The sequence below is a fragment of the Otolemur garnettii genome, unplaced genomic scaffold (genome assembly GCF_000181295.1).
Source record: "Otolemur garnettii isolate 467f Iridium unplaced genomic scaffold, OtoGar3 scaffold00013, whole genome shotgun sequence".
Classification (NCBI taxonomy): Eukaryota; Metazoa; Chordata; class Mammalia; order Primates; family Galagidae; genus Otolemur; species Otolemur garnettii.
In genome coordinates, this window is record NW_003852408.1 from 25532811 (window position 1) to 25558145 (window position 25335).

The 25335-nt window shown below is 42.4% G+C and overlaps 1 protein-coding gene across 1 annotated transcript in view; it reads right to left on the reverse strand.

Annotated features, from left to right (window-relative positions):
* LOC111723592 (partitioning defective 3 homolog B-like) overlaps positions 1-25335 on the reverse strand; it is a 174325-nt gene that overhangs the window by 40605 nt on the left and 108385 nt on the right. Inside the window, exon 4 of the mRNA XM_023510377.1 lies at positions 5587-5722. Within this exon, the coding sequence (XP_023366145.1) occupies positions 5587-5722 (136 nt within the window). The remainder of the gene's footprint in view (positions 1-5586; positions 5723-25335) is intronic.

Sequence of the window (25335 nt, forward strand, 5' to 3'; positions counted from 1 at the left end):
GTAATCCATGAGAGAGAGACAGAGCAATTCTACTTAAAGGAAGAGTGCCTTTAGACCTGAGCTGAACTAAAATTCTCTGTTGCCTATGTACCTAAAACATCCATGAGTCACCGAGGGTGATAAAGTGAGACTCTGTCTCTACCAAAAAAAAAAAAAAAAAAATCCATGAGTCTGGAAATTTCTCACCAATAATCCACTGACATTGTTAGGGTTCCTGGGATAGTTCAGTGACACTGAATCAACAGATACAAATAAATTTTCTTTTTCTTTTTACATAGCAAACAATGGTAAGAAATTTAAGGTTGATAATAGATCTATTTTTCAAAAGATAGATAAGGAGGCAAACATGTGCATGGAAAAGTATTTTCTTTTTTTGAAAATCTAAGAAGATGGAGGAAGCTTACATCACTATTAGGATTCAGAGTTGTGGTAGACAACTCCTAATTGTGCCTACCTCCTTTTTCCCTTTTGCTTTTTTTTTTTTTGTAGAGACAGAGTCTCACTTTGTCACCCTTGATAGAGTACTGTGCCATCACAGCTCACAGCAACCTCCAATTTCTGGGCTTAGGCGATTCTCTGACCTCAGCCTCTCAAGTAGCTGGGACTACAGGCGCCCACCACAATGCCCAGCTATTTTTGTTGTCGTTGCAGTTTGTCTAGGGCCAGGTTTGAACCTGCTACCTTAGGTATATGGGGCCAGCGCCCTACTGACTGAGCCACAGGCGCCGCCCTTCCCTTTTGCTGTTAATAGCGTCTTGATTTTTCTCCGGGAATTACCTTCTCACTTGAACTGTATTTGTGGAGTTTTGGTGGTCATAACTCACTTTCTGCTATCGGGGTAGCCCTGGGACCTGGTTCCAGTCAGGAAAAGTATGACATCTTTTTGGACATGAGGACTGGTTCAGGAGAGGATATGTCACCCAGGATGGCTGATCAAGCTGTTGAACAGTGTACTAAATCTTAGTTATAGGATTTTTCCTGGATCGACTAGGACCGACACTGTCTCTTTCCACAGAGCTGTGTTGGAGCTGCAGATGGCTGTCTTTCTGTCATTTGGGAGCCCCTCAGAAATGGTGTCAGTGGAGAGAATAGCAAGGCTGAGAGATAAAGAGACTCCTAATGGCTGGCTTGAATTAGGCTTGGATTCTTTGCAATGTAAGAGTCGTGACTAATCTAGAATTGCTCCTCAGCGTCCTCAGTTTCTATCTGATGCCTTTATGAAGCAGGAAAACACACACAAGTCTCAATTCTGGTACTGGCCCAGTGACAGCAGTCTAAGCTCCAGCTCTGTCTTCCCTGTTCTTTAACCTTCGACAGTTTCCCCTTGCTTGGCGATGGCACATTCTCCCTTACGTCCTTGCCCAAGATGGTCAGCAGGAGCTCAGTGTCATGTTTTCCCTTTACTCCACGTGCAGACTTCACTGGATCTGTCTTTCATTGTCCAGATCAGCTGCCAAATACGTTTCTTTAAGTTGGCTCCTCCAGCATCTTCATGCTGGGGGAACAAATCTTTCAGAATGTTTACATTTATTCACCCAACAAGCTCTACCTGAGCCAATCCCATTTGCCAGGAAGAGGCAGTCCCGTGTTTTTTATGGCAGTGGAAACTAGCATTCTGTGCTAGTTTAAGATGTTTTAACTCCCACTTTTTTTCCATATATAAACAAACTTGTCCTCCCTTCCCATCCATGTGTCTACAAACCTTTCATAGATAAACATCTTCTTATTTAGCCAAAGATCTTTTTTAAAAGGACGTGGGATAGTGACACACACTGCACAGCTCTTGAAAATAACAACCAGAAAGGTGTTAATATTTTTAAAAAGACTTCAGAGCCATCCTACTTCTGAAATTACTTATGAGTAATGCTGCTGTTAAATAAGTAGATAATCTTTATCTGCTAATAAAAAAGCAGCCCATTGCCAGATGACGGTGACAGTCTTAACAAGTTTTACAAAAGATAAAATACCAGCAGAGAACAGGTATTAGGTTTTCTTTTGGCAAATACGAACTCTTCACAGCGAGCATATCTTGCTTACTTAATTGTGCCTATAAAAACTCCTAGAACGTTTCACTTGCAGCCATTGAAATTCTTTCAACATGTTCTTTGCTGCTTTTCAGACTAGCTGAAAAGATTTTTAAGGTCTCAGGTCCATATTTACAAATCTTACAATCTGTGTGTAGTTATTTATTTTAAAGCAAATGAAGCGAATAAGTTAGGAGCTCCTTTGGAAAAGCAAACAAAATCCACCAAGTTTGAGAGACAAAAAGAACCAAATATGTCCTCTCAGGCAATTCCCAAATTGTCTCTATTGCGTTCCCGTCAGGCTGTCTCCAGCTACCGGCACACCCTGCCTCCAGCAGAATTCGTCGCTGTGAGTTCCTATAGAAGCTAAGACCTCTCTATACTACAGCATATATCACACGTATTATGGTTCTACTTTGTTTGGGCTTAGATATCTGTACTCCCGGCGAGATCGTGAGTCCTCTAAGGTAGAAACAATGTCATATCCTTGTTACCAGCACCGGTCTACACTCAGATTGAGCGAATACTTGTTAAAATTGACAGGCTATGAAGAAAAGAGAGAAGGGAAAAAGAGAGTACAGTACAGTGGAGGAGGTATGGGAAGAGGAGAAGGGGAGGGGAGCGAGAGAAAGAGAGAAGAGGAAGGAAGTGAGAACCTGGGGAGCCGGGAGAGAAGGCTTAGGCTCTAGGCCACTGGGCAGGTGTGATGCTAGTAGAGAAGTAACGACCAGATGGCACGGGAAGGTCTAGAACATCTGGGACAAGCCAAAGAAAAAGACATCAGTCTTGTTGAAAACAAACACTTTTAATTATTCACAGACTCTAATAATCTTTCAAGTGATTACTTTCATTATTTTGGCTTTGAACACTTTGTGAGGATACTTTCACTCTTTCTGGCCTATTTTTAAACTAGTTTAAAAGTAGTTCTTAGGTAACTTATCTTCCTAACTTCCTCCTGGACAGTTCAGAAGTTCATGAGTGTAGAATGACTCCAGGAAGCATCTGTCAGGTCTCTCAGTCTGAGGTCCTGGCCTTGGAGAGTTCTAAGTTCATGAACCTATTTCTGAGAATGGTGGTGCACGCAATGGGTTTGTTAGAGAAGTTCGACTGCTTTGGTGTTCACTGAAGTGGTCAGAGTCAATGCCCTATTTTTAGAATTGTGGGTTAGAATGCTGGATGAGCCCCTGCTGAAGCCCCAGGGGACCTCTCCTGGGTCCCACCACTGCCCTACATAGAACTGTCAATCTGATCTTAACAGGTGCCCCCTGTGATGCTGAAGGTCTGTCTACCTAGGAACCACAGGCTCCTAAAAGCAGCCCTGTTGGGTCTGGCTGCCTGACAGGAAGAAAATGTTAACTTTCTAAACTAGCTTTCCTAGATCTCACCCAAAGTAGCAAGCCAGCGGTGTTATTTCTCAGGCCTATGCTGAACAAAAGATACTAGTGTTTTTCCTTGGCTTGAGGAGAGGAGAGGAAAGGATGCTGAGATTCTAATCCCTGGTCTGGAGTATCCCAGGCAATCACAAAGAACACTCGTCTTTTATGACAGTGCATTTCCCAAGCATCCCTTTGGGAAGCCTTAGGCCCCAATTGTCTGGGAAACATAAAATCAGTCACTCTTGGCAAAGCTCAACACACCGGAGCATGGGAAACACAAATTAAAACAGAGATACTTCTCTCCTCACTAGATGGTCTGGTTACACGTTTACTTGGCATAAAAACAGAATCATTAAAAAAGGGAGCGCCCAAGGGTATAGTTACCTACGTCAGGTCTGCTGAGGGTCAGAGGAAACTTTAAGTCTCATAAAGGTTAAGCATCTTCATCCTTTCAGCTTGTTGTAAGAAAGTCATATAAAATGAGATCAAAATAACCAGGACTACTTAAGCTAAAATTACTCGTCTGATTTTGCTCATAGGAATTCATAGTGGTTTGGAGATGGAACACTTTTCAGCGCATTCGACATGGTGCTCTGTTTTGGTTACAGAGGAAATACCTTTCTTTTACTTTATTGCTTGCTGGTTTATTGAGGGAGCCGAGCCTTACCTAACAGGTTGCTCCCTTCTCTGGTCAAAGGCAGTCAGTCGATCTCGATCAAGTTTGAAAAGGAGTGAATTGTTATCTAATCTGTTATTCTGTGGAAATCTTTATCCTCTGCTACTGAGAGTCTAAGAGACAAGCTTCCCCATCACTGTAAGTGTCATTCTGTTTAATCCTAACATCCATAATAAAACCAATACACAGCGCTTTGTTCTGATCCATCGTCTGAAGCCACTTGGCTTGAGATCGCCAGTCCTCACTGTGTAGTTCTGAGTAATGTTTTTAAACTTCATTGCACAGCAGGGATATCCCGGGCCGAGGAGTTTCAGTTGCTCTGCCCAATAGCGCTGGGTTCTGAAGCGGATTTTCAGATTCTGAAACTGCCCCAGTGTAAGCGGCACTCGGGACACACAGCTCAGCACAGACGTGAACCCTGGGGGGAAAGGCTCACGTTGAACTCTACTCTCCCCTGCCTGACTTCGGAAGCATGAACGTGAGTGTGAGACGCAGAAGAGCAAACTTCCCTTTCATAGATTTGCCTTTCAGAGCAGCTGGTGTCCTTAGTGGGCACCAGGGATAATAGATTCCCTTACCTGATTCTGAGAACAGCACTAAAACTGTAGTAGAAGGCGGTAATCACCATCAAAGAGCGTGAGGGAGAACTGAATTACAGCAAAGACACGAGAGTGGGCATGCTTGGCTCTCCTCAGTAATGGCATTAGTGATGAGGGCTAGTGTTTATTGAGCCCCTACTCTGTGCCAGCCACTGTTCTCTGTATCAGGCACAAAAATTTAATCCACCTCTTAGCGCCTCCTCTAAATGCCTCCTCTGGGGCATTTCTGTGGATGCTCGAGTTGAGTGTGTTTTGTAGGCACAGACTTGCCTTCTTAGAAGAAACAAGAGAATGAATCATTCTACCCTGAAAATACCCAGAGAGTACCTCTTCAGTGGTCACAATTTTCTGTTCCCTGAATGTTGATGGATTTGGCAGAAAGAATCCTTTAATACAAAAACAGCCCTTATCTCAAAACAAAGCCATCCTGCTCTACTGGTAAGATCAGCAGAATGTGAACTGCTCAGATCCAATAAACAAACAATTGATATCTCTGACAATAACTCTTCTGAAAATTTACTTCTAATAATCATTTTCCAGAGGAGACATGACTTAGGTTGCAAAGTCTACTGATGCTGTCCCAGATGTCTGAGATCAGGATCGAGGTTCAGTGGATGGCGACAAAGATTCTTTGTCCTCTTTAAAGTAGCTAACTTCTGCTCCCCCCAGACAGGAGGTAAGCAGGAGAGCAATTAGAAAGGACTCCTGGGCGTGAGCGTGGTTTGGATTTACGTAAACGGTTTCTGTGGGAGAAGACAGCTGTGGTTTGAATAATGTTCATATCTACATTAAGAAACTTAAGAAGCCTAAATAGAATCTGGTAGGCAGAGAACATTCTTGACCATATTCTTCTGCTTTAAACGATCTTAACACAGATGAACTCACATGGCTGGAATCAGGCATGGGCTTACCCAGAGAAAGTCGTAGTCAGACTGCCTTGCTCTCCCTTCATCGTCCTCATACGAAGCGAAGCCTTCCCGCCGAGCCTGATAATACTCCTTCCTCAACTTCTGGATGCGGTCGGTGCTCCCACTCGGGGGACGGACACTAGGGGACAGAATCAGACAGACATGGTCACGTGGGTGCAACATCCTCAAGTCACTTTTGGATCTTCTTAGTAAAGAGCTTGACATTCAAATTCGAAAGACTCAATAATTAATTCAAATATCCTAGGAAAATGGTGAAATCAGTAATAAAAATGAACACAGAAATGATCCTTCTGTGCCTACCGTTAACCCCAAGGGCGAAAACATCCGACTTGAGATTAATAAATGTGTTTTGAATGAGAAGGCAAGATAAAGTCCTGACCTTTTAGAGCAATTAAAAGACCCATCACTTTTTTCTTATACTCATACATGCAGAGTTTTCTTAAATTTTAATGTGGGTATTTCAGTTTCTCACATAAGTGTCGCCTATTTGGGACAGCGTGCTAGTTGTTTGCATGTGAAGGAGACAGGGTTGGCATGTGCTGGAGTTCATTTCAATGAGATTCATGAATTTGGGGAGGGGAGGAGTTGGGGGGATACCTGTCAATGTATGGGTACATCCAGGGCACAGGCAAAGAAAAGACGGGGAAAACCATGCCAAAGAGTCACAGAAGGGTGGCAGAGGCTCGGAGACAATAGTGTCCTTGTCCTTGTCTCCTCTCTCCTCTTCCACTGCTGCTGTCCGGAATTACAGTTTTCCAGTAACTTACCCCCCCCAACCCCAAACTCTGCATCTAGCACCTCCCTTTAAGCTTGGGTTCATTTATTGAGATCATTTCAACAGAACTGGTATCAAGCAATGCAATTCAGGGCCAGGAAGCAAGAGGAGAATGATGGGCAGATCTGAACAGTCTTCAGCTTCTCTGTTTCGTCTGAGATGTGACCGCATGCCCCACTGTGCCAGAGCTTATGTTAAGATCTAGGAAGATAAAAATGAACAGTCCACAGTCCTTACCTGCAGCCTGGGGGACACTTGTGGCCTTCTGGATGGCTGAGTGTGGCCTTTTGTCTGGATCCCAGTTTTACAGAACAAATCTCCATAATAAAGGAAGTTGTTCTGTGAAGTTTGGATTCAGTCAGGGGCCGCATGTGGGAATCTGGAAGACCACGCCTGGCCTGGAGGCCTCAGGCTGCCCACCCCTGAATGACAATGCCCACTGTGATGGGGGTGGGCACTTGCAGAGGGGTGCTGGGAGCACAGAGTGCTGAAGCTTGGACTGGGGGAGAGCAGAGCCATGGAGGATCACAGAAGGCCCATGGAGGAGGCAAGGAGGTGGTGCTGTAGCTGAGCCCTGAAGAACACGTCGGTGCTCAGTGGCTACGCGGGGGAGATGAGGATGTTCCAGCAGAGGGAAGGGTGGGGCAAACGCGGCAGGGAGAAAGCATCTCCCTCAGGGACATGCAAGGGAGTCAGTTTCGGGGAGCAGTGGTCCTCAACTTCTTCCATCCTGGTCACACACATGGCCAGGGGACTCATGTTAGACCAAACTAGAATAAAGTCAGTGCTGGTGACTTTAGGGATATTTTGAATTGACTCTAATAACTGATGAAAAGTACATCACTTGCACATTTCGGTCCTTTAACCCAGCTGGTAACAGCTTACTAACACACCGACACTCGTGTTTCACGGCTATGGAAGAATCACTTCTGTAGCTTGCTGGGTACATAGGAGAGGTAGGAAATGAGGGACATGGGAGGTTTGAGAGGTAAGCTGGGCCTTAGTGTGAAGAGCCTTGTATGTCATAAAGATCCCCAAATATTATAGTTGAGATTTAGTTTAAATGAGATATCTGATAAAATGAGGTATCTAAAAGGAATAGAAAGAGGTCATCTATTTTGTTAAAATATTTAAAAATTATGCTTGTAAACTATAAAAGGAAGATGCCGAGTAAACACCTTTGGGAGGAAAAGCATTTTTCCCAAACTAGATGGCAAGTTATCCAAAAGCAGGAGCACAAGCCCACGCCTGTGCCCGGGCGAGCGCGCTGAGGGCAGCCGCACAGGCTTCCGGCTTCCAGAATCCTCCCCAGACCTTCGGTGGCTGCTGCTTCTCGTTCAGAAAAGACAAGCACTTAGGGTTCTCATACTTTCATTTTTCTTCAGTATATATTTTAAAACCCTCAAAATAATTCTAACTCTCTTTCTTTGTGATATTTAATTAGTTTTTTATCTCAGTGAATTTAGGGGGTAAAAGTGGAGTTTTGATAATGGATATATTGTAGGTAGAGTGGTGAAGTCTGGGCTGCTCATCTCCCATCACCTGACCAGTGTACTTTGTCCCTAGTAAATGATTTTTTACTCCTTTCCCTGCCTCCTCCTTTTTGAGTTTCCAATGTCTACTATTACACTCTGTATGATATATATATATATATTTTTTTTTTTTTAAGCAAATGTTTACTTTGAGCGCTTTAAAAAGATAACAATAAGAAAACTCTAAAAGGCTCGATGAGCTTTTCTGAACCGTGAGCAGGCGGGGAAACAGTGCAGTGTGTTTGGAAACAGTCCACTCTCGAGTAATGTGAGATGACCATGGCGTCTGTATCCAATGCACAGGCTTCTGCCGATTACAGAAATACATGAGCCGTGTTCAAACTCGCCAGATGAGTTCAATCAACATGGTGCAAACATCGCATACATAATCTATTAGTTTACCCCAAAGAAACTGAAGCACTGAATTCAAGTAGAATGAAGTCATCAGTAATAAAAAAAAAAAAAAAAAAACCTGATAAGAATTTTTTTAAAAATAAAAGACAACATTCTTTCATTTGTGGTGAAAAAAATCATATTCAGACTGTAAACTATTCTTCCATATGTCTATAAGTACATAAATTTAAAAATATGGATTTGTTCAGATTGCTGTTCAAATAAAGGAATGGGGTAAGAATACCAAATCAGCTTTTCAGGATTCAGAAAATCCCTTGTGGTTTACAGGAACATGACTACTTACCCAGAAAAGAAATCTGGCCCCAGAGAAAAAACAGGAAAAAACTCCAGAAAGTCATGGACCATCTAAGGGCAAAACATGCTGTATCTTCTCCCTTGTGTGAATATTTTAAAGAAATATGGAGTACCGTGCAAACCTTTCTGAGACTGCATCTCAGTATCTTTTCTCTTTTTCCCTCTTCAACACTCATTCTACCATTAGTAACTGTATCCGATTTTTTTCCAAGTATTTTATATACTAAAGAATAGCAAATTCTGATTTTTAATTTTTAGCTCTTTTCAGGAGATAAATGCCTAAGTTTACCTCCAAATTAATAAAAATTATACATGCAACTATTGTAATGAATGCAATTATTTGATTTTATTTTGTGCTGGAGATGTAGAGATTGAGCAATTTGAAGAGGGACATACAGATACCTTTGTTATAATAGTGGTTGTCATAATAGTAGTAATTTATAGAACGTTTATCTAGTAAATACATTGATACATACTTTTACTCTACTTTCAGCCCAGAACAGACGTCACTAATCAATTACAGCTTTTCCCCCAATGAGCCCAGACATAGTCTCAGAAATCTTCTCAACCCACAACTTCAGCCACTATAGATCTACAGGTGGTGGCACTTGGGTTGAGCTTATTTACAAGTCCTGTGTAACCAATGTTGTAAATATCTCAAAACTGCAAAAGAATATTGAAGGATAGATTTTATTATCCTGTCCAATAAAGATGAAGCATATGAGGTTCATAGAAAATAGATGATTAACAAAGTTTGTGACTTCAAAGACTATTCTTTCCACTATAGCTTACTACCTTCCAAGGTAGTTCTTCTAGCAATGTACTAACCAGAGTGGATGTTGAGGCTAATCTTCAGGACCCACTTCCTTCTTCCTTCTCTGTTTGTGTGCCATCTGTTCTATTTCCCCGGCTTTATGGAACTTAGCAATAAAGATCTTTGGCTTGATAGCTTCAGATGTGACATGAGATTATGATGTAACTCAAATACTATTGCAGCCATATCAAACCAAAGAATCAATAACCCCAGCTCACGTTGCTAGTTAGAAGATCAGGCTTTGTGGATTATTGGTTGCCCTGCCCATTCTTACAAAAAGTTCCTTTTACAGCTGTACCCATATGTAGGTAATCGATGCCAGCCTTACACTTTCAAAGTGCTAAGATATCATGTTAAATTAATTCAAGCGGTACAAAACAGATTTATATTGTAATGGTTTTTTATAAATGACCCTGCCTATATTTTTAAAGACAGATGTATAGTTAAACAGGCCCTTCTTAGAAGACTGTAGAGCTGGACAGAGCTTACATTTGTAATGGATTTCAGAGACCATGTCATTTTCTACTTAGCCACTAGAGCAGGAGTCCTTAAACATTTTAAACAGGGGGCCAGTTCACTGTCCCTCAGACTGTTGGAGGGCTAGACTGCAGGCCCTGGGATGAGTTGGCTATTAAGCAGGACAGACAGCGGCGGCAAAAACACCCAGCGGGCCAGATAAATGTCCTAGGTGGGCCGCATGTGGCCCGCAGGCTGTAGTTTGAGGACGCCTGCCCTAGAGTAAAAAATTCCCATATGTACTGACTATCACACCAAGGCACGATCTGCTGCTTTGCGATCCAGCCTTAGTCTTCCCAGTTTATAACTGCCTCAGCTGTAGTACTTTATGAGCGTTCTTTGGCATGTGCGTTAGTCTCCTCCCATTACTGCTGCAGGCTGAAAAAAATAAACTAACATTCATTGACCTGCTGTGATATCTCAAAGACAGTATTTGTGCTTTACATACTTTGTGTCATTTAGTCCTCAACCAAACCTGCAAGGACAATGTTCGATTGACATCTTACAGATGAATACATTGAGGCTCAGTGACGTTAAGTGACAGAACGGGTGAATGCTGGACCAGGGTCTGCATGCCTCCAAACCAGTATTGTTTCTACCATCCCGTGTTGCCTTGCAGAAAGGCATTAAAATGCAGCAGGCATTTTGTAGCGGCAGTTCACAGGCATTTTAAGGCAGAGGGAATTTAGCAGAGCGCATTTATAGCCATACCTTTTGATATTCTTTTATTTGCACAGAGCTTTGCAGTAAAAAATAGAACTAGAAGTAACTAAAGTAATAGAAGTACATGCAATGAAGTCTGTATTCATTAGAGAAGGATGTTAGAACAACTGCAGACTGAGATTTCTGGCAATTAATATTACAGCTCTAGCTGGCTTATGTGGGGAGCTGTTATAAAACTGAATGGGGTGCAAAGGAGAATCCACATATGACAAAGATCCCACATGAAAGACAAAGAAACTCTGGATCAGGACCAGGATGGGGAGGCGGCCAGTGCTGCGGCTGGGAAAATGCACCATGAACTGAATGAGAAGGAGCTGGTCACTATCACTAACCCCACACCCCACAGTCAGGCTCGGGAACGATTTGTGATTCCTTGGTCAGTACACAGAAGTGGACGTGTGTGTAAATACATACAACCTCAGTAGGGCTCACCATATAAAGTTAATTCCAAATAGCTCTTTTCTTTTTGTGTTGTTAGAGAGCCTCCAGCCACACTGCTCTTTCTTCAGCATGAGAAGCGTTTGCCTTTGGTCAGCAGTGTGCATTTGGAGGCACCAGCCTTGTGCTAAATCCGGTGTCCACACTGATGATGCAGTTAAGAAAAAGCCCTTATAGAATGGGACCTTACAGGAATATTCTTGTTTGGGTATGATACTCCTTATGAACTCACTGGATAAAACTCTTTAAATTAGAAGTATGCATGTCAATAATAATCAGGAGGATAGAATGTTTTTGAGTTTAGTGTTTGATATGATTCTTTAATTTTTCTTATGAAGTTACTTTAAAATGTTATTTTGAGGTTCCCTTTAATTTTTTTAACTGGTTAAGCATGGTGTTAATCTTTTTAAATTTACAAAAGGGTAGAACTTCAAAAGGTGTTCTTAAAAAGGGTTTAAAGATATGGAGAAGGAAAAAATAAAAAAACCCACATTTGTGCCCTTTAAGAATGCCAAGATTCTAGTCTTTTCCTGTCTTCCTCCATCTCCTGCCTAGGGAGAAGGTTGTTTGCTTTTGTCTTTTTGCATGTAAGGAGCTAAAACTCATCCCAGTTTCAAACTTAAAATTTGGCAGTACTGTAGTTCTACCTTAGAAAACAGGGCCAGATTTTGTATTTTAAAGTAGAGGGCCAGGAGTAGTGACTCACACCTGTGATCCTCACACTCTGGGAGGCCGAGGCAGGAGGATTGCTGGAGCTTAGGAGTTGGAGACCAGCCTGAGCAAGAGTGAAACCCCATCTCCACTAAAAATAGAAAAATTAACTGGGTACTGTGGTGGGCACCCATAATTCCAGCCACTCAGGAGGCTGAAGCAAGAGAATCTCTTAGAGCCAGGGAGTTTGATGTTGCTGTGAGCTAGGCTGGTGCCCTGGCACTCTAGCCTGGGCAGCACAATAAGACTGTCTCAAAAAAAAACAAAAAAAACAAAAACAAAGTAGAAACAGACCTTTCGAATACCTAAGATTCTATGGCATTTGCACTTTCAGTAACATAATAAAATCTAACTGACTATGTGCATTCTTATTTTGTTAATTTTTTCTTTGAATCCCAAAAAACTTTCTGGAAAATAATACAGTCAGCTGAAGACAGATAGTCATAGACAAAATTGTCACTTATTTTCTGTTGGTGATAAAGATTCTGTCAAAGAAAAAATTTCAGAGAGTCATACATACACTTCAGTGCCCATTGACCCATGAATGGATTAACAAATTATGGTATATGTACACCATGGAATACTATGCAGCCATAAAAAAGATGGAGACTTCACATCTTTTATGTTTACCTGGATGGAGCTGGATAATATTCTTCTTAGTAAAGTATCCCAAGAATGGAAAAAAAAGTATCCAATATACTCGATACTACTATGAAATCAATATATAACCACCTATACAATCATATGAATGGCAAAACATAACTATAGTCCATAAAGTGGAAGGGAAGAGGAGAGAGAGGGGTGGGAAGAGGGGATATGGGAGAAGGGAAGGTATTCGGGAGGACCTCACCTAATGTGCATGATGCAATGGTACATTTCAAAACTATTAAGAAATGAGTATAATTGTGATGGATGTGTTACTTGGTTCAATGTAAACGTTTCACATTGTATAGTGAAGCAGTACCCTGAACCCCATAAATGCATCAATGTACAAAGTTATGATTTAATAAAAAATAATTATTAAAAAAAAAACTCTAAAAAAAAAAAAAGGATTTACAGCATCCACAGCCTCAACAGCACTTACACGAATACCCTTGATAGTTAACATCCCATAATGAAAATACATGTACTTAGTGTGCCTATACATAGGAGAATTAATAATAAATAATTGCTTTTAAGGGAGCTTAATTTTATAGAATTCTTTGAATAATATTTTAGTCCTAAATAGCTCTAAAAACTATCCAGTGTAAATATTCATTTAAAATTAGAGTTACATACACTCTCTATTGCCCCTGTGCTCCCAATTTCTTATAAATACCAACTTTTTTCAAAGGTACATTGATAAATACGATTTTTCACTGTGTAATCCAGTGAATGTTAGGACCCATAGCTGACTATCCATGAGAACATTTCTTCCTAATTTCTTCCTAAACTCACCATCACTATTTAAGATATTGTTCCCTTTCCCAAAAGTTCCTCCAATAACAATATGGCTTTGCTCATATGCATATTTAGTTTCCGCCAGATTTAAGTTATCTCATTGATTAAAAGTTACTCTAATTTGAGAGCCCTTTGCATTCTACGGCTGCCTTTAAATTCCTATATTAAGAATAATGAATGTAGAGAAAGGGTGAATAACTAACAGACAGATCAAACTTTTTGCATCTAGAATCTTCTTTTATTTCTAGGACGATTTTTGCCAATTGTCTCTGACATTATTTCTCTTCTTGACAAACGAGGAAAAAATGCTTAGGCTTCTTCAGAGAGTATTTAATGTCATGTAACACATTAGTAACAGAATCTGAGAGAGAAACTATGCTGCATGCTAGTATATAACATTGAAAAGTGTGCCTTTGTATCAGTTCCCAAGGGTTCAGCAAAAGTACCCCTTATGTCAGGATCCCAGAGGGAAGTTGAGAAACCAGTGCGGAGAGGCTGACACGTACGTTAGGGTCCTAAGGAAGAATGAGGAAATGATAAAGCACAAAGAGGTATTAGCTCAGCTTGTAATCCTGAACAGTGGTCCTTCCCCAGCCATCCGGAAGCTGCCTGTGGCATTTTGACCTAGATATGACAGACCAACAATGTGACTTGGCTTACCTGGGCTCCTCGCTTTGCTATGGCAACCTGAATCTGACCTTTTGTCTTCCTCAATGTGCTTCCAGCTTGCAGCATCTGCTTCCTTTGAGATCCTTGTCTTGGTGTTTCCATCCCTAGCGTGGGGAACTGACCCTCTGACTCCCGTAGCTTGAAGATCTGTCTTGGAAACCTGAACCCAGGACTGGACCCAGTGTATCAATTCATAGGGGTGATGTATAAAGAAATAAAGGTCCCCTTCCCTTGGCACTTTTGAAATGGTAAGCATTTCCATGCACGTCATGAACAGCTGGAAGCAATCTCATTGATTGGAGCAGGGTGGCTTCCTCCCATGTGATTGACTGTTGTGACTGAGAATGGTCACCAGAGCAGCACCATCTCCTCTGATAGAGGACACTGCTCTACCTTCCCTCCTATCACTGGAGGCAGTGCAGAGACGGCTCTCTACTCAGAACATTCCACTTCTCTAGCTCCATTTCTAGCAAAGGTAGGAATGCCTGAGAAGTGACACTCATGGTGTGACTTGCAATTCGACAACACACAAGTTATTATTCACAGCTTCCATGCATCAGATAATTGCTTTCTTCTGACACTGTACAAAGACTGCCAGACTGTGTTCAAGTTTTAGAAGCCAGTTTTGCCATTAGCCATAACATACCCATTTAAGTTATTCATATTTTGAATAATATTCTAGTATATTTCAGCAACCCAGTGCAATGTTTTTGAGCTTTAAGTAATTTACACAAATACTGGACACTTCAGTTAGGTATAAGCGTGTGATACATATTATCTCAAGGCATTCTGCCAATTTTATTAACAATATAAAGTATGTGGGTGTCACAGAAGGCATTCATCAAGTGTTTCATATGGTAATTTTTGTTTCTTAAAAAGGAAAGATTTTAAAATATAGTTGAAAAGTTCACACTGGATGGCAGCAAAATTATCCCTTCATTTTTAATCTACATCTTTGCAAAACAAGCATGCATAGATGCAAAGAAAAATAGATTTGGGCCAATTTGCGACTGTGCATCCACTGTGTCTTCTGTTAAAGATGATAAATAAACCTTACCCTGCACAATAATTCATGTAGACACAGCTGTTCCTACATGGCTGAAGTATAGTGACATTGCATCACCCTGCATTTAATTGACACACCAAATATTTGAACATAGATAAAACCAGGGGCTTGGGGGCAGAATAGCAATGTAAGTAGCGACAGTGTTTCCACTGGCCATTCCATTTAATGACCATGTACCCCTGGACAAGATCTGACTATGTTTCTCTCAGTCAGGGTCAGTTCTTAAGTACTTTTCATAATGTAAGTTTTATGTTTTGCTGAACATGATTTCGGTGTTCGAAGAGATATATTACTTGTACAACATGGCCTTGTGTTTGCTAGCCAACTTCTGCAGCTGGTGCTCAACCAAGGCAATAACCATGTCAAGTAGTGCTCAAAGAAACATCAGTGTGTGGGGCTGGTAAGAGATTATAGGTAGGGTCCCATATAGCATTCTCTTGAAGTGTTTCTCAAGGTTTAGTTTGACTATACTCAATTTTGTCTCATGCAATGACTAGAAACTAGTATGGTCAGGACACAGCTCCACTTAGAAGACTATAGGAAGACTTAGAAGACTATAGGTCTTCTTGAAGGATTTTGTGGTCCAAAATAAAATACGCAAAATATTGATTAAAAAGGTATATAGAGGAAACCTAAAAAACTGGCATTATTTTGACTATCATTCACATTCTTGATTGCATAAGAGATGGTTTAAGGAGAAGTAAAATGTTACTGTTTATATAGTTCTTGAGTAAATTAATGATAATATGCACACGCGCGTGCACACACACACACACACACTGTTCTCAAGGAAATTCTCACAACTGCAGAAACCGAAAAGATAAAATTATTATCTTCTAGGCTTAAATCAAATACTGCTTGAGGTTTAAGAATACATATCTGACATGTATATGTGGATTAAACTTTCAGGGTCAATTCTGGGAAAAATAAGCCTTTGTGGGCTGCAGGCCATGAAACCTTGGGAATTTTCTTGGCCTCCGTGAAATTCCCTCTTCCTCAGAGGAAACGACATTGAAGGACTGTCTTCTCCCAAGAGATCACAGAATGCCTTCAAAGGCCACTGATTCCCAACAGCTGGACACCTAGGTCTTCCCCTTTAAATAATAAGGAAACAGCTCTAATTGACTACACATTTTTAAAGGAAAATAAGAAGATTCGAAATGACGTATAGCATGGAAGGTTTTTCTTTTTTCCTTTTAGATTCAGAGGATGATATTAGGAGGGGGCAGTCAGGATAGATCATAATAAAACTGAAAAAATAACAAAATATTAGTAGATTAAAATAGTAATTTCTTACATGATGAGTCTTCTGCCTCCCCAATGGAGGAGACTGGGAAGATGACAAAATGGCAAAATGAAAAAAATAAATATATAAATTCATTCCAAACACCTGGAAGGGATGCCTGGGTCACGCAGGTACATACGTGACCATGGTGCAGTTCTTCATGATCACATGTGGGCTTAAATCATACTCTACAGTAAACACAGAATTCTATGTTCAGTATTCTGACATAAGTAGAATAAAAGCAATTAGGTGCAATACATGTAATAATTCGTTAATAACATGTTTTGATATCACCTATATTCTTTTTATTCCATTTATAAACACATGCATGGATGTTGACCTATTCTGAGATTTCAATTAAGGTTATAACAACTACCCAATCCAAACTGACCTTCAAATCTGAAGAGTTACATAAAAAGTTAACAACTACTTAGGTCCCAAAGGGTGGTAAACCTAACAACATCCCACAGCTCTCATTTGCCTGAATGCAAAGTGATCTCTAGTAACCCTACAACTTCGTGCTGACCTTCTGACATCCGGGATTTGCGGAATAGAAGACAGCTTATATTATCATCTCCTGGGGATAGTTTCAGTTCTTCTTAAAAGATGTTCAGATTCTCAATAAATCCTTTCTAAGAGAATGCCAACTTTCTCTTCAGAGTAGAAAAAATCAACAAGCTCTCTAAGAACCCCCTACACGTTTTCTGATACATACATGTATTTAAACTTTACTTATTCTTAAATAGTGCTGTGTCCCCTGGCCTGGGGGATGTAAGAAAGGTGATTAAGACCCAGATCTGACCCTCAGGGATTTCACAGTCTAGTGGGGAGGGGGTGGAGATATAAATAAATAATGACAGTGTGATGTGGCAATTATCACGAGGAAGTATGAGTTATAATGAAGTCCTGTGGTAGCTCACAGGAGAGGGTAATTAACTTGCTTCGGGAGGTCAGGAGAGGTTTCAGAGAGGAAAGGAGACAGGACAGGGAGGGGGCATTGGTCATGGCAGGTGGAAAGAACATTCTCTGGGCATGTAGGCCTGGAGGGATGTGGGGAGAGTGTGGGAAACTGTAAATATGCTGGAGGGGAACACCAGCAAGCAATGATGGGGGCTCTTTGGGGCATTTCAAATAGGAAAGCACATCATCAGAGTCACGCTTTCTATCCAGATAGTCTCTGGGATGCCCCGACTCTCTCTGACCCCCACATATCATAACTTATGGAGAAAGTGGTTGACCTCTAGGGACTTGGCTTCCATCTGTGTATTTGATGATTTCTTCTGCGTGCATATAGTTCTAGCTAAAGGGTTGACTAAATCCCTGGCAAAAGTCACCTTCTATTTTCATTTCCCTACTTGTTGGATACTGTGCCTGAGGGCCACAGCACAGCAAGGCAATGGGACACAGAAACTTTCTTTCAGTTTGAAAACGGAACATGTTCCATAACCAGAACTCTTGCTTAACAAGTAACATTAACTGGTGATGAAGCCGGATGCATCATTAACATAGTGATACATTTCCCATTAGGAGCAGGGCCCTGGCTGCCAAATCAGAGGGCGAACAGTTAAAACAAACAAAACAAAACAAATGAAACCAACCCATTACGGGTTGACAAAGACTTTTATTTTCACTGGCACTTTAAGAGAAAGCAGTCACACGATCTTAATTAATAAATAGCCATTGCCTCATTCAGGGGAGGGGAGGGTGATGCCTGAGTATCTGCCATGGAGCAATTTGTAGCTGTCTTCTTGATCTGAGAAGTGAATGAGTCTCGGAATATCAAAGAAGGAAATTGAGGCACTCTGCTCCTGACAATTGAACTCTATAAATAACCCACAGCAGAAAACGAATAAAAAGCATGCCTTCCTCCAGCTTTCAGTAGCCTTTCCACAGTGTGACAGTTGCTACTTTTTTTCAATAAACATGATGTCAATTATCCCCTTTATCCCTCATGAATTCATGTGTGGGGAATAACTGAGTTATCTTATTTTGGGGGGGCGGGTACTTCACAGAACAATGCTTTTCCATTTTATTTATATCATCCTGAGGCAAAGCAGCTGTCGGATCTATAACCTATATCTTGAAAAAATACTATTCTCATTTTTTCCCCCCCAGTTCCAACAGATTTGATAGCAATAGTGTTTTAGCCGGCTCTCAATTATTTGCAGAAATAGGAGGTTAGGAAGAGCATAAAAAAATAAACACCACGGATGATTTTGAAAAATCTCATTTAAACCAACAACCATGGTTTCTTTCCCAACAAGTATTTTCCCAGAGTTGTAAATAATACTCTAATTAATTGATGTAAGTTTCACATTTTCTGCCTTGCCTGGACCCTCGTTTGGTAAAGGTATTAATGAGGAGAAAAAAGGGCATAAGGCGGACAGGACCAGACTCAAATGAGGAAAACAGAATTTGGACAGTTGAGAGTTAATGACCCAGGAAACATTTCCCTAAGGCATTTACTGTGTTACTAGAGAATGTAACTATTTAGATTAAAAAGTAACAGGCATTACTTTTCTAAGTAGATAAACTGAAAGCAAAAAGTTATGCAGAGCACAGTGACAGAATTAATGAGTACTCGTATATCCAACTAAAAGGAGCTTTTGGGGGACTATCTTTCGTTTCCTGAATTCTGCTATTTGCTATGAACTTTGTTACTATCCATTGCACTAGCAACTAGTTTTTTCTCTCTATTTGCAGATATTAATATACGAAGCCTAGCCATCCAGATGTCGGTAGTTTATTATTTGTTAAAAAAAAAAAAATAAAAAGAACTTGTTCTTAGGCAGTAAAGGTGGAGAATAGGTGGAATGGCACTGGGTTATTTTGTGCATTCCAGATTAAGATGAAAAAAGGAGGCAACATGTTTTATTTGAGATAATGCCTGTTCTACAACAAAATCATCTCTTATCCAAGTGTAAATAAGCCCACTGCCTCCTAGCTAGAAGCTTTTTTCCCCTTCAAATTCTACATAAAATATAAGCCATAGGCTTAAACTGAAGCACTGTTATTTCTTTATGTATTGCTTGCCTTAAAAAAAATAAACCTGAGTATTTACTGTATATCAAAGAGAGTTTCTAAATTTATAACCTGCAAAAAAAAAAAAAAAAAAAAAGGAATAATTTCCTCCTCTTCAAAGATGCTTTTTAATAGTGCATCCAAAATATCTAGGGAATTGGAGGGAGAAAAGGGGAGGGAGGGATTAAAGAAAAAGAGCTAATGGTCAAAATGCATCCTTATAATAAAATGAGCTGCTTAATGGATGCTCACTACAGGAATAACATTAATTCAGTATTAGGACTTTCAGTAGAAAAATATGAATGTAATTTATCTTTTTAACTGTCAGCTGCATTTCTAAAGCTCTGAAGTCTGTAGCTTCCAGGGGCCTTTTGTCTTCCTGCCATGGCAGGAATATCTTGGACAGCTGTAAGAGCTTTCTAAGCTATCTTTCTCAAAATCCATTAGCTAATTCAAGGAACCTAATTAGAGCTGCCATTTTGATGGAGCAGACTGAATACTCAGAACAAACTAGTAACACCATCAATGTTTATTAGAAATCACAAAACCCAAAGTGCTCCATTCCCTATGAATATTAATGGGAATACAGCAAACAAAATATTTATTAAGACACATGCTTAATCCCATCAAGGTTTACGGGCAGATATTGAAAAGCAGAGAGGGAGGCACACTCTCGAATTTGAAGGCATGTGCTCTTGGACACACAATGAACCGCGGTTTACACTTAAGCAGCATATAATCATTACGTGCGTGCCCCTCCCACTTGTCTCCCTGGGTTTTGCACCCTGGAATTCAGCAGCTCACAGCTGGGAAGACAGATGTAAGGCCAGAGCAGTCTGAAGGAAGGGGTGGGGGGAGCCTTCTTATAAAAAAAAATAAAATAAAAACAGCTGCTGAATGTCACAAATTCTTGTCAGTGGAGAAATAAGTCTTGCTTCCCTACCAAATCAGTAGTATAATGACGTCAATACTTTCTACCCTCAGCTAAATTAGGATGTGACCAAATTAATCCAACTAGCTGTCACCCGCTGTACCCATTCTGGCAGAGGTTCTGCCAGGGCCTGGCCCTGAACCTAGGAGTGCCAGAGGCTTGTCATAAGGACCCTTGCAGTCCTGCAGACGGGGGCCCATGGGTCTTGTCAGCCCAGGTGCAGACACACACACTCCAGGGAAGGCCCCCGCGGCGCTGTTCTTCATTCTGCTCTCTCAGGAGCAATCCTGGGCCACCGTGAAGGGTCAGTGCCCAGGAGCCCCCAACCCTCTTCTCTCTCTCTTTTCCTTCCCCTTTTACTAAGCATTTATTTTTTATTTTATTTATTTATTTGAGATAGAGTCTCACTCTGTTGCCCCAGGCTAGAGTGCCATGGTGTCAGAGCTCCCAGCAACTTCAGACTCCTGAGCTCAAGTGAGTCTCTTCCTCAGCCTCCGGAGTAGCTGGGACTACAGATACCTGCCAACACACTGGCTAATTCTTCGATTTTTAGTAGAGATGGGGTTCTTGCTCTTGCTCAGGCTGGTCTTGAACTCCTGAGCTCCAGCAATCCTCCCACCTTGGCCTCCCAGAGTGCTAGGATACAGATGTGAGCCACTGCGCCTGGCCTTCACCAAACTTTTAAAAACAACACTCAGCTACCTCCTTTTGGCATGTGCCATTTCTCTTCTGGCCTGATGCCAGTCTGGTTTGCACCTTCTTCGTGCTAAGATCACCCAACTCACCCTCACTGCCTCTGCAGGACTGGGTCTGGGAGGATCAACCCCCGGCCCCGCCAGTCTCTCTCCTTTGCTGCCTTCCCGCTTCTTAGCCTCCTTGTCTGCTCCCTGCCCTGACCCTGTCACTGCTCTCGAAGCACAGGCCTTTTCCAGGGTTCTCTGACAGCTTCTCGTCCTCATTTTCACTCTGGGAGATTCTATTTATGCCTAGAGCTTTGACTACCATATTCCTTCTCAAGTGTGACCATTTACTGGTCCCTATCCATTCAGCAGATGATCCCTGGGGCACCTCACAGGGCCTGGCTGCACGAGGACACACATCTCTGGCAGTGACATCTCATGGAAGCTCCGAGAACCATACTCAACCCTCTTTCCACATTTGTACCTGAAATGAACCAAGAGCTCACGCTCAACTTGTCCGGAAACAACCTGCTCTCATTCCCATCACTACCTTCTTTCCCTCCTAGTTCCCTGGCTTTTTAATTGCTTCTCCCAGCTCGTTAAAGACTGAGACAATGGCCATCATTCAAAGCACAGCCAGGCTGCTGAGGTCCAAATCCGAGTTCTGCCTCTTTCTGCCTTCTCACCTCTGGGTTGTCACGTACCCTCCCCATCTGTGAAATGAGGGCGATGACAGTCAAACCTCCCAGTGTGTTTTCAGGATTGAAAGAGTTCTCACATAAAACAGCATAGTGACTCAATGAGCAACGGACTCACTGAGCAAGCTACTGCTGTGTTCTGATATTACAGCCTCTCATATTGCTGTTCCCTCCTTTTCTTTTGTGACCACGGGTCTCCAGCACCGTGCTGCCCTGCGTCCCTTCTCCCCAGAGCCTAGTTCACACATCCCTTGCTCACCCACGATGACAGTACAGCTCCTGACTGCTGTTCCCGCCTCCTCCACGCTGACCCCTTCCCATGTTAGCCTTCCCAGAGCACCGTCCTTCACGGGATTCCCCACCACAGTGACCCCCTTGCTCTCTCCCCGTTGCTGACACACCGGCCTGCTCTCCCCCCACTTGCAGTCTGGTCTCCAGGGAAACTTTTACTGTTCCCGAAACTTCTCCTTAGTTTTACCCACCCCCCACTCCATGCCACTCTTCCACCTGTCATTTCTTCTTCTCCTTTCACAAACAATATAATTAGGATCACATCAATTGTTCTAAGATGCCCACTGCTTTGCCAACACATTAAGGCCAATTGTCACCCCGTTCCCCACGGTCAGGGCAGCCCTCCCGTCACTGACCTGGCCTTTACCTCCCGCCTCCTCCTACTCATTCTTCTCACTGTGCTCACTCAGCTTCCTTCTCATCTTCTCCTGTCCCTGAACAGCCCAGGGCTGTCTAATTGCTGCCTCCAGAGTCTCAAGGTCTGTCTTCTCTGTCCCATCCCAGGAGCCTCCGTTGACATCTTACCCGCAGACCCTTCAAGCCACTCCCTGCCCAGTCGGCCCGTTTGTTTCCCCTGTAGCACAGATCACTGGCTGCATCTTCTCTACCTCCCCACGGGTTCACTTCTCTTGTCTGCCTGTCTCCACAGGATAGAAGGTGTGGAGAGCACCTTGTGCCACGTGGCGCTCACAGTGGTTTCCAGAGTTAGGGCCTGGCATGTTAGCTGAAGGCGTGACTCTCCACCTGTGGAACCCTTCATGAGTCTTGCTACATTCACTTAGCAAATATTTATTGAACACCACTAAGTCCTTGAAATATAGGGAAGTACAAGGCACAAAAGGTTCTCCACCTCACTGTCCTCACTTTCTAGGAGTAAGGGGAACTGGACAACACATGAACCAATGGAGAAAAATCTCCCGCATTGGTGAAGTGCTGCCAGGGACTTAAAACACAGTATGATGGTAAGACAGTGACGGGGTGGCTACTTTAGATTGAGAAGTCAAGACTTTCTTTTAAGCTACGGTCTGAATTAAAGAAGGAAACATTCAGAAGCATGTCCATTCCAGGGTTAACAGCTATTTCCAAAGCCCAGAGGAGCATAAATGTCCTGAGCTCAAGGGACAGAAGGAAAGTGCATGTGGCTGGAGCCTGAGGCTCACGGGGTACAGTGGCAAGGGAAGGCAAGACTGAGATCCCCCAGGCCTTACAGGACCCGGGAAGGCCTTGGCATTGGCTCCTTGTGAAATGAGCTGACAGTAGGAGATTTGAGAGTCTAAGCCAGGGAGTGATGTGATCTAATTTAAATTTTCAGAATACAACTCTGGCTTTTCTGTAGAAGATGGAATAGAGGTTGTTGTAGAAGTATGCAGGTGAGAGGTGACAGTGGACTAGTCTAGGTGGGGGTCATGAGGCTGGAGAGAAACAGAAGAGGTCAGACATATTTTGCCCCAAGCACATGCTATTCCCTGAACCCTCCTGCAGAAAGCAGTCTTTCCCACCTTGGAATCCACTCAGTGCTGTGCCCTGCCCTTCCTCTTTGCGTCACTATGGCCATCCCCGTGTTTTATATATTTTAAATCTTTGTCTAATCCCCACTAGTGGCTAAGAGACAGGAGTCTAATTATTCTCGTACCTTCTGTAGAGTTGGCTCAGTGTCCTCACCTAGGATGTGTCTAATAAACAACAAACGAGTTCTTGTGGGAGTTGAAATTAATAAGGACGTTTAAGAAAGTGTGTTTGAATGGGGAGTGGAAAGGAAAGGAGGAAACGATGGTGCATGTGAGGGTGAGGGAGAGACGTGCACGGGGCGGGGGTGTGGGCAGAGGGCCACGGCCACTCAACTACACTCTGCCTGCTGCCTGGAGAATGGTTTCCTTGACCTATTTTTTTCCCAGGCACATAAACTGAATACCAAAAAGTACATCCCTAATAGCTTTGTGCATGCTACTTCACTATCTCCATATATTGCACAGATAGTTCTACACATGTCTACACATTTTTGAAGTTCTTTCCATTTCCACATGTTCTAATGCCCAACCCCGCCTCCTGTTTTCAGCCAGCAATTGCTATAACATCTCGGTGCCATCAGCTCCCATAGGAATTGTCTAGCCACACAGTAATGTGCTTAGCTTGGTAATGCTCATGGAATATATGTGTGCTGCAACAGGGTTATAGGAAACCCTTTCCATGCTATTTCACACTAAATATCACATGCACACTCTGGATAAAACTGTCCGGAAACCTTGAGAACACCCAAGCTCACGGTCTTTAAAGAAGTTAGGTTAGCCCCGTTGGCTGACTTTTCACATTGAATTAAATTTAGCTTTTCATTCTCATTAGAGTCTGACTGCCAAGTGCTCTTCTCTGATTAGGAAAGTTTTCTAATAAGCACGTCACACGTCACTTTCTAGCACTCTGTCGAGGTGGCTGAAATCTTGAGTGAGGCTGAAGGGAGAACTGCCAAATGGAAATGTTACGTTCCAGATCTGGAAAAATCAAAAGCATTCTCCTTAGTGTTACGTCCAGTCCAGTTCCGGTAAAAGAGAATGGACAGTGATGTTAGGAGTAAGACGTGCTTGCTGCCTGTGACTTGCGTGCCATGGAAGGTGAAGAAAGCCATGCACACTCACTCGGCCTTGGGCTCCCGTTTAATGCAGAATCCAGCAACCCGCATTTTGACACGCTCTCATTAGTGTTTTCAGGAGAAACTGGTTGAGCCTCGTCCAGGGATGGTGCAGATAGGGAGGAAGGACCCATAGATAGGTCTTCTGGGTACCTGGGAAGCCCTGGTGCCCACCCATTGCCTCTAGGCTGATGCCAGAAATTCAACCATAAGTTTAGCTCAAGGCTTGATCTTCTTTAAGATGCAGCCAGTGCTGGATGTCTGTTTCCCTAAGGCAGCATGTCAATTAATGCTGTGAGGACTCATTGTAATACCAGGATAGAGCTGCAGGACATGAGGACCTCACCATCCTGGTGGGGGTTGGGTAAGGTGCAGGCAGTCAGCCTAGTCCTGAGTTGGGGTGCTAATGGTACTGAAGATCAGTCACTCGTCTCCAGAAGAAATGTACTGAGTGCCTACCGTACATAAAGTGGTGGCCTCTGTGTTGTGGCTGGAGAAGAAAATTACAAACTGTCCCCAAAGACATCAGAAAGCCTCCTCCACACATGTGATTTCTCTTTCTGTCTATTTTATGAACACTCTCACTTTCTTATAAATGTACTCACAGTTTGACAATGGTAATTCAAGGTTGTGAGCTATATTTTTCCCAAACTGAGGGCTCTGTACTAAAATCCTAGGGACTACTAAAAAACCTCAAATTCCTTCATCTGACTTCACTAGATGTAACAGCAAGAAAGAGAGTCCAAATAATGTGCTTAATCTTCCTTCCTCCCTTCCTCCCTCCCTTCCTTCCTTCCTCCCTCCCTCCCT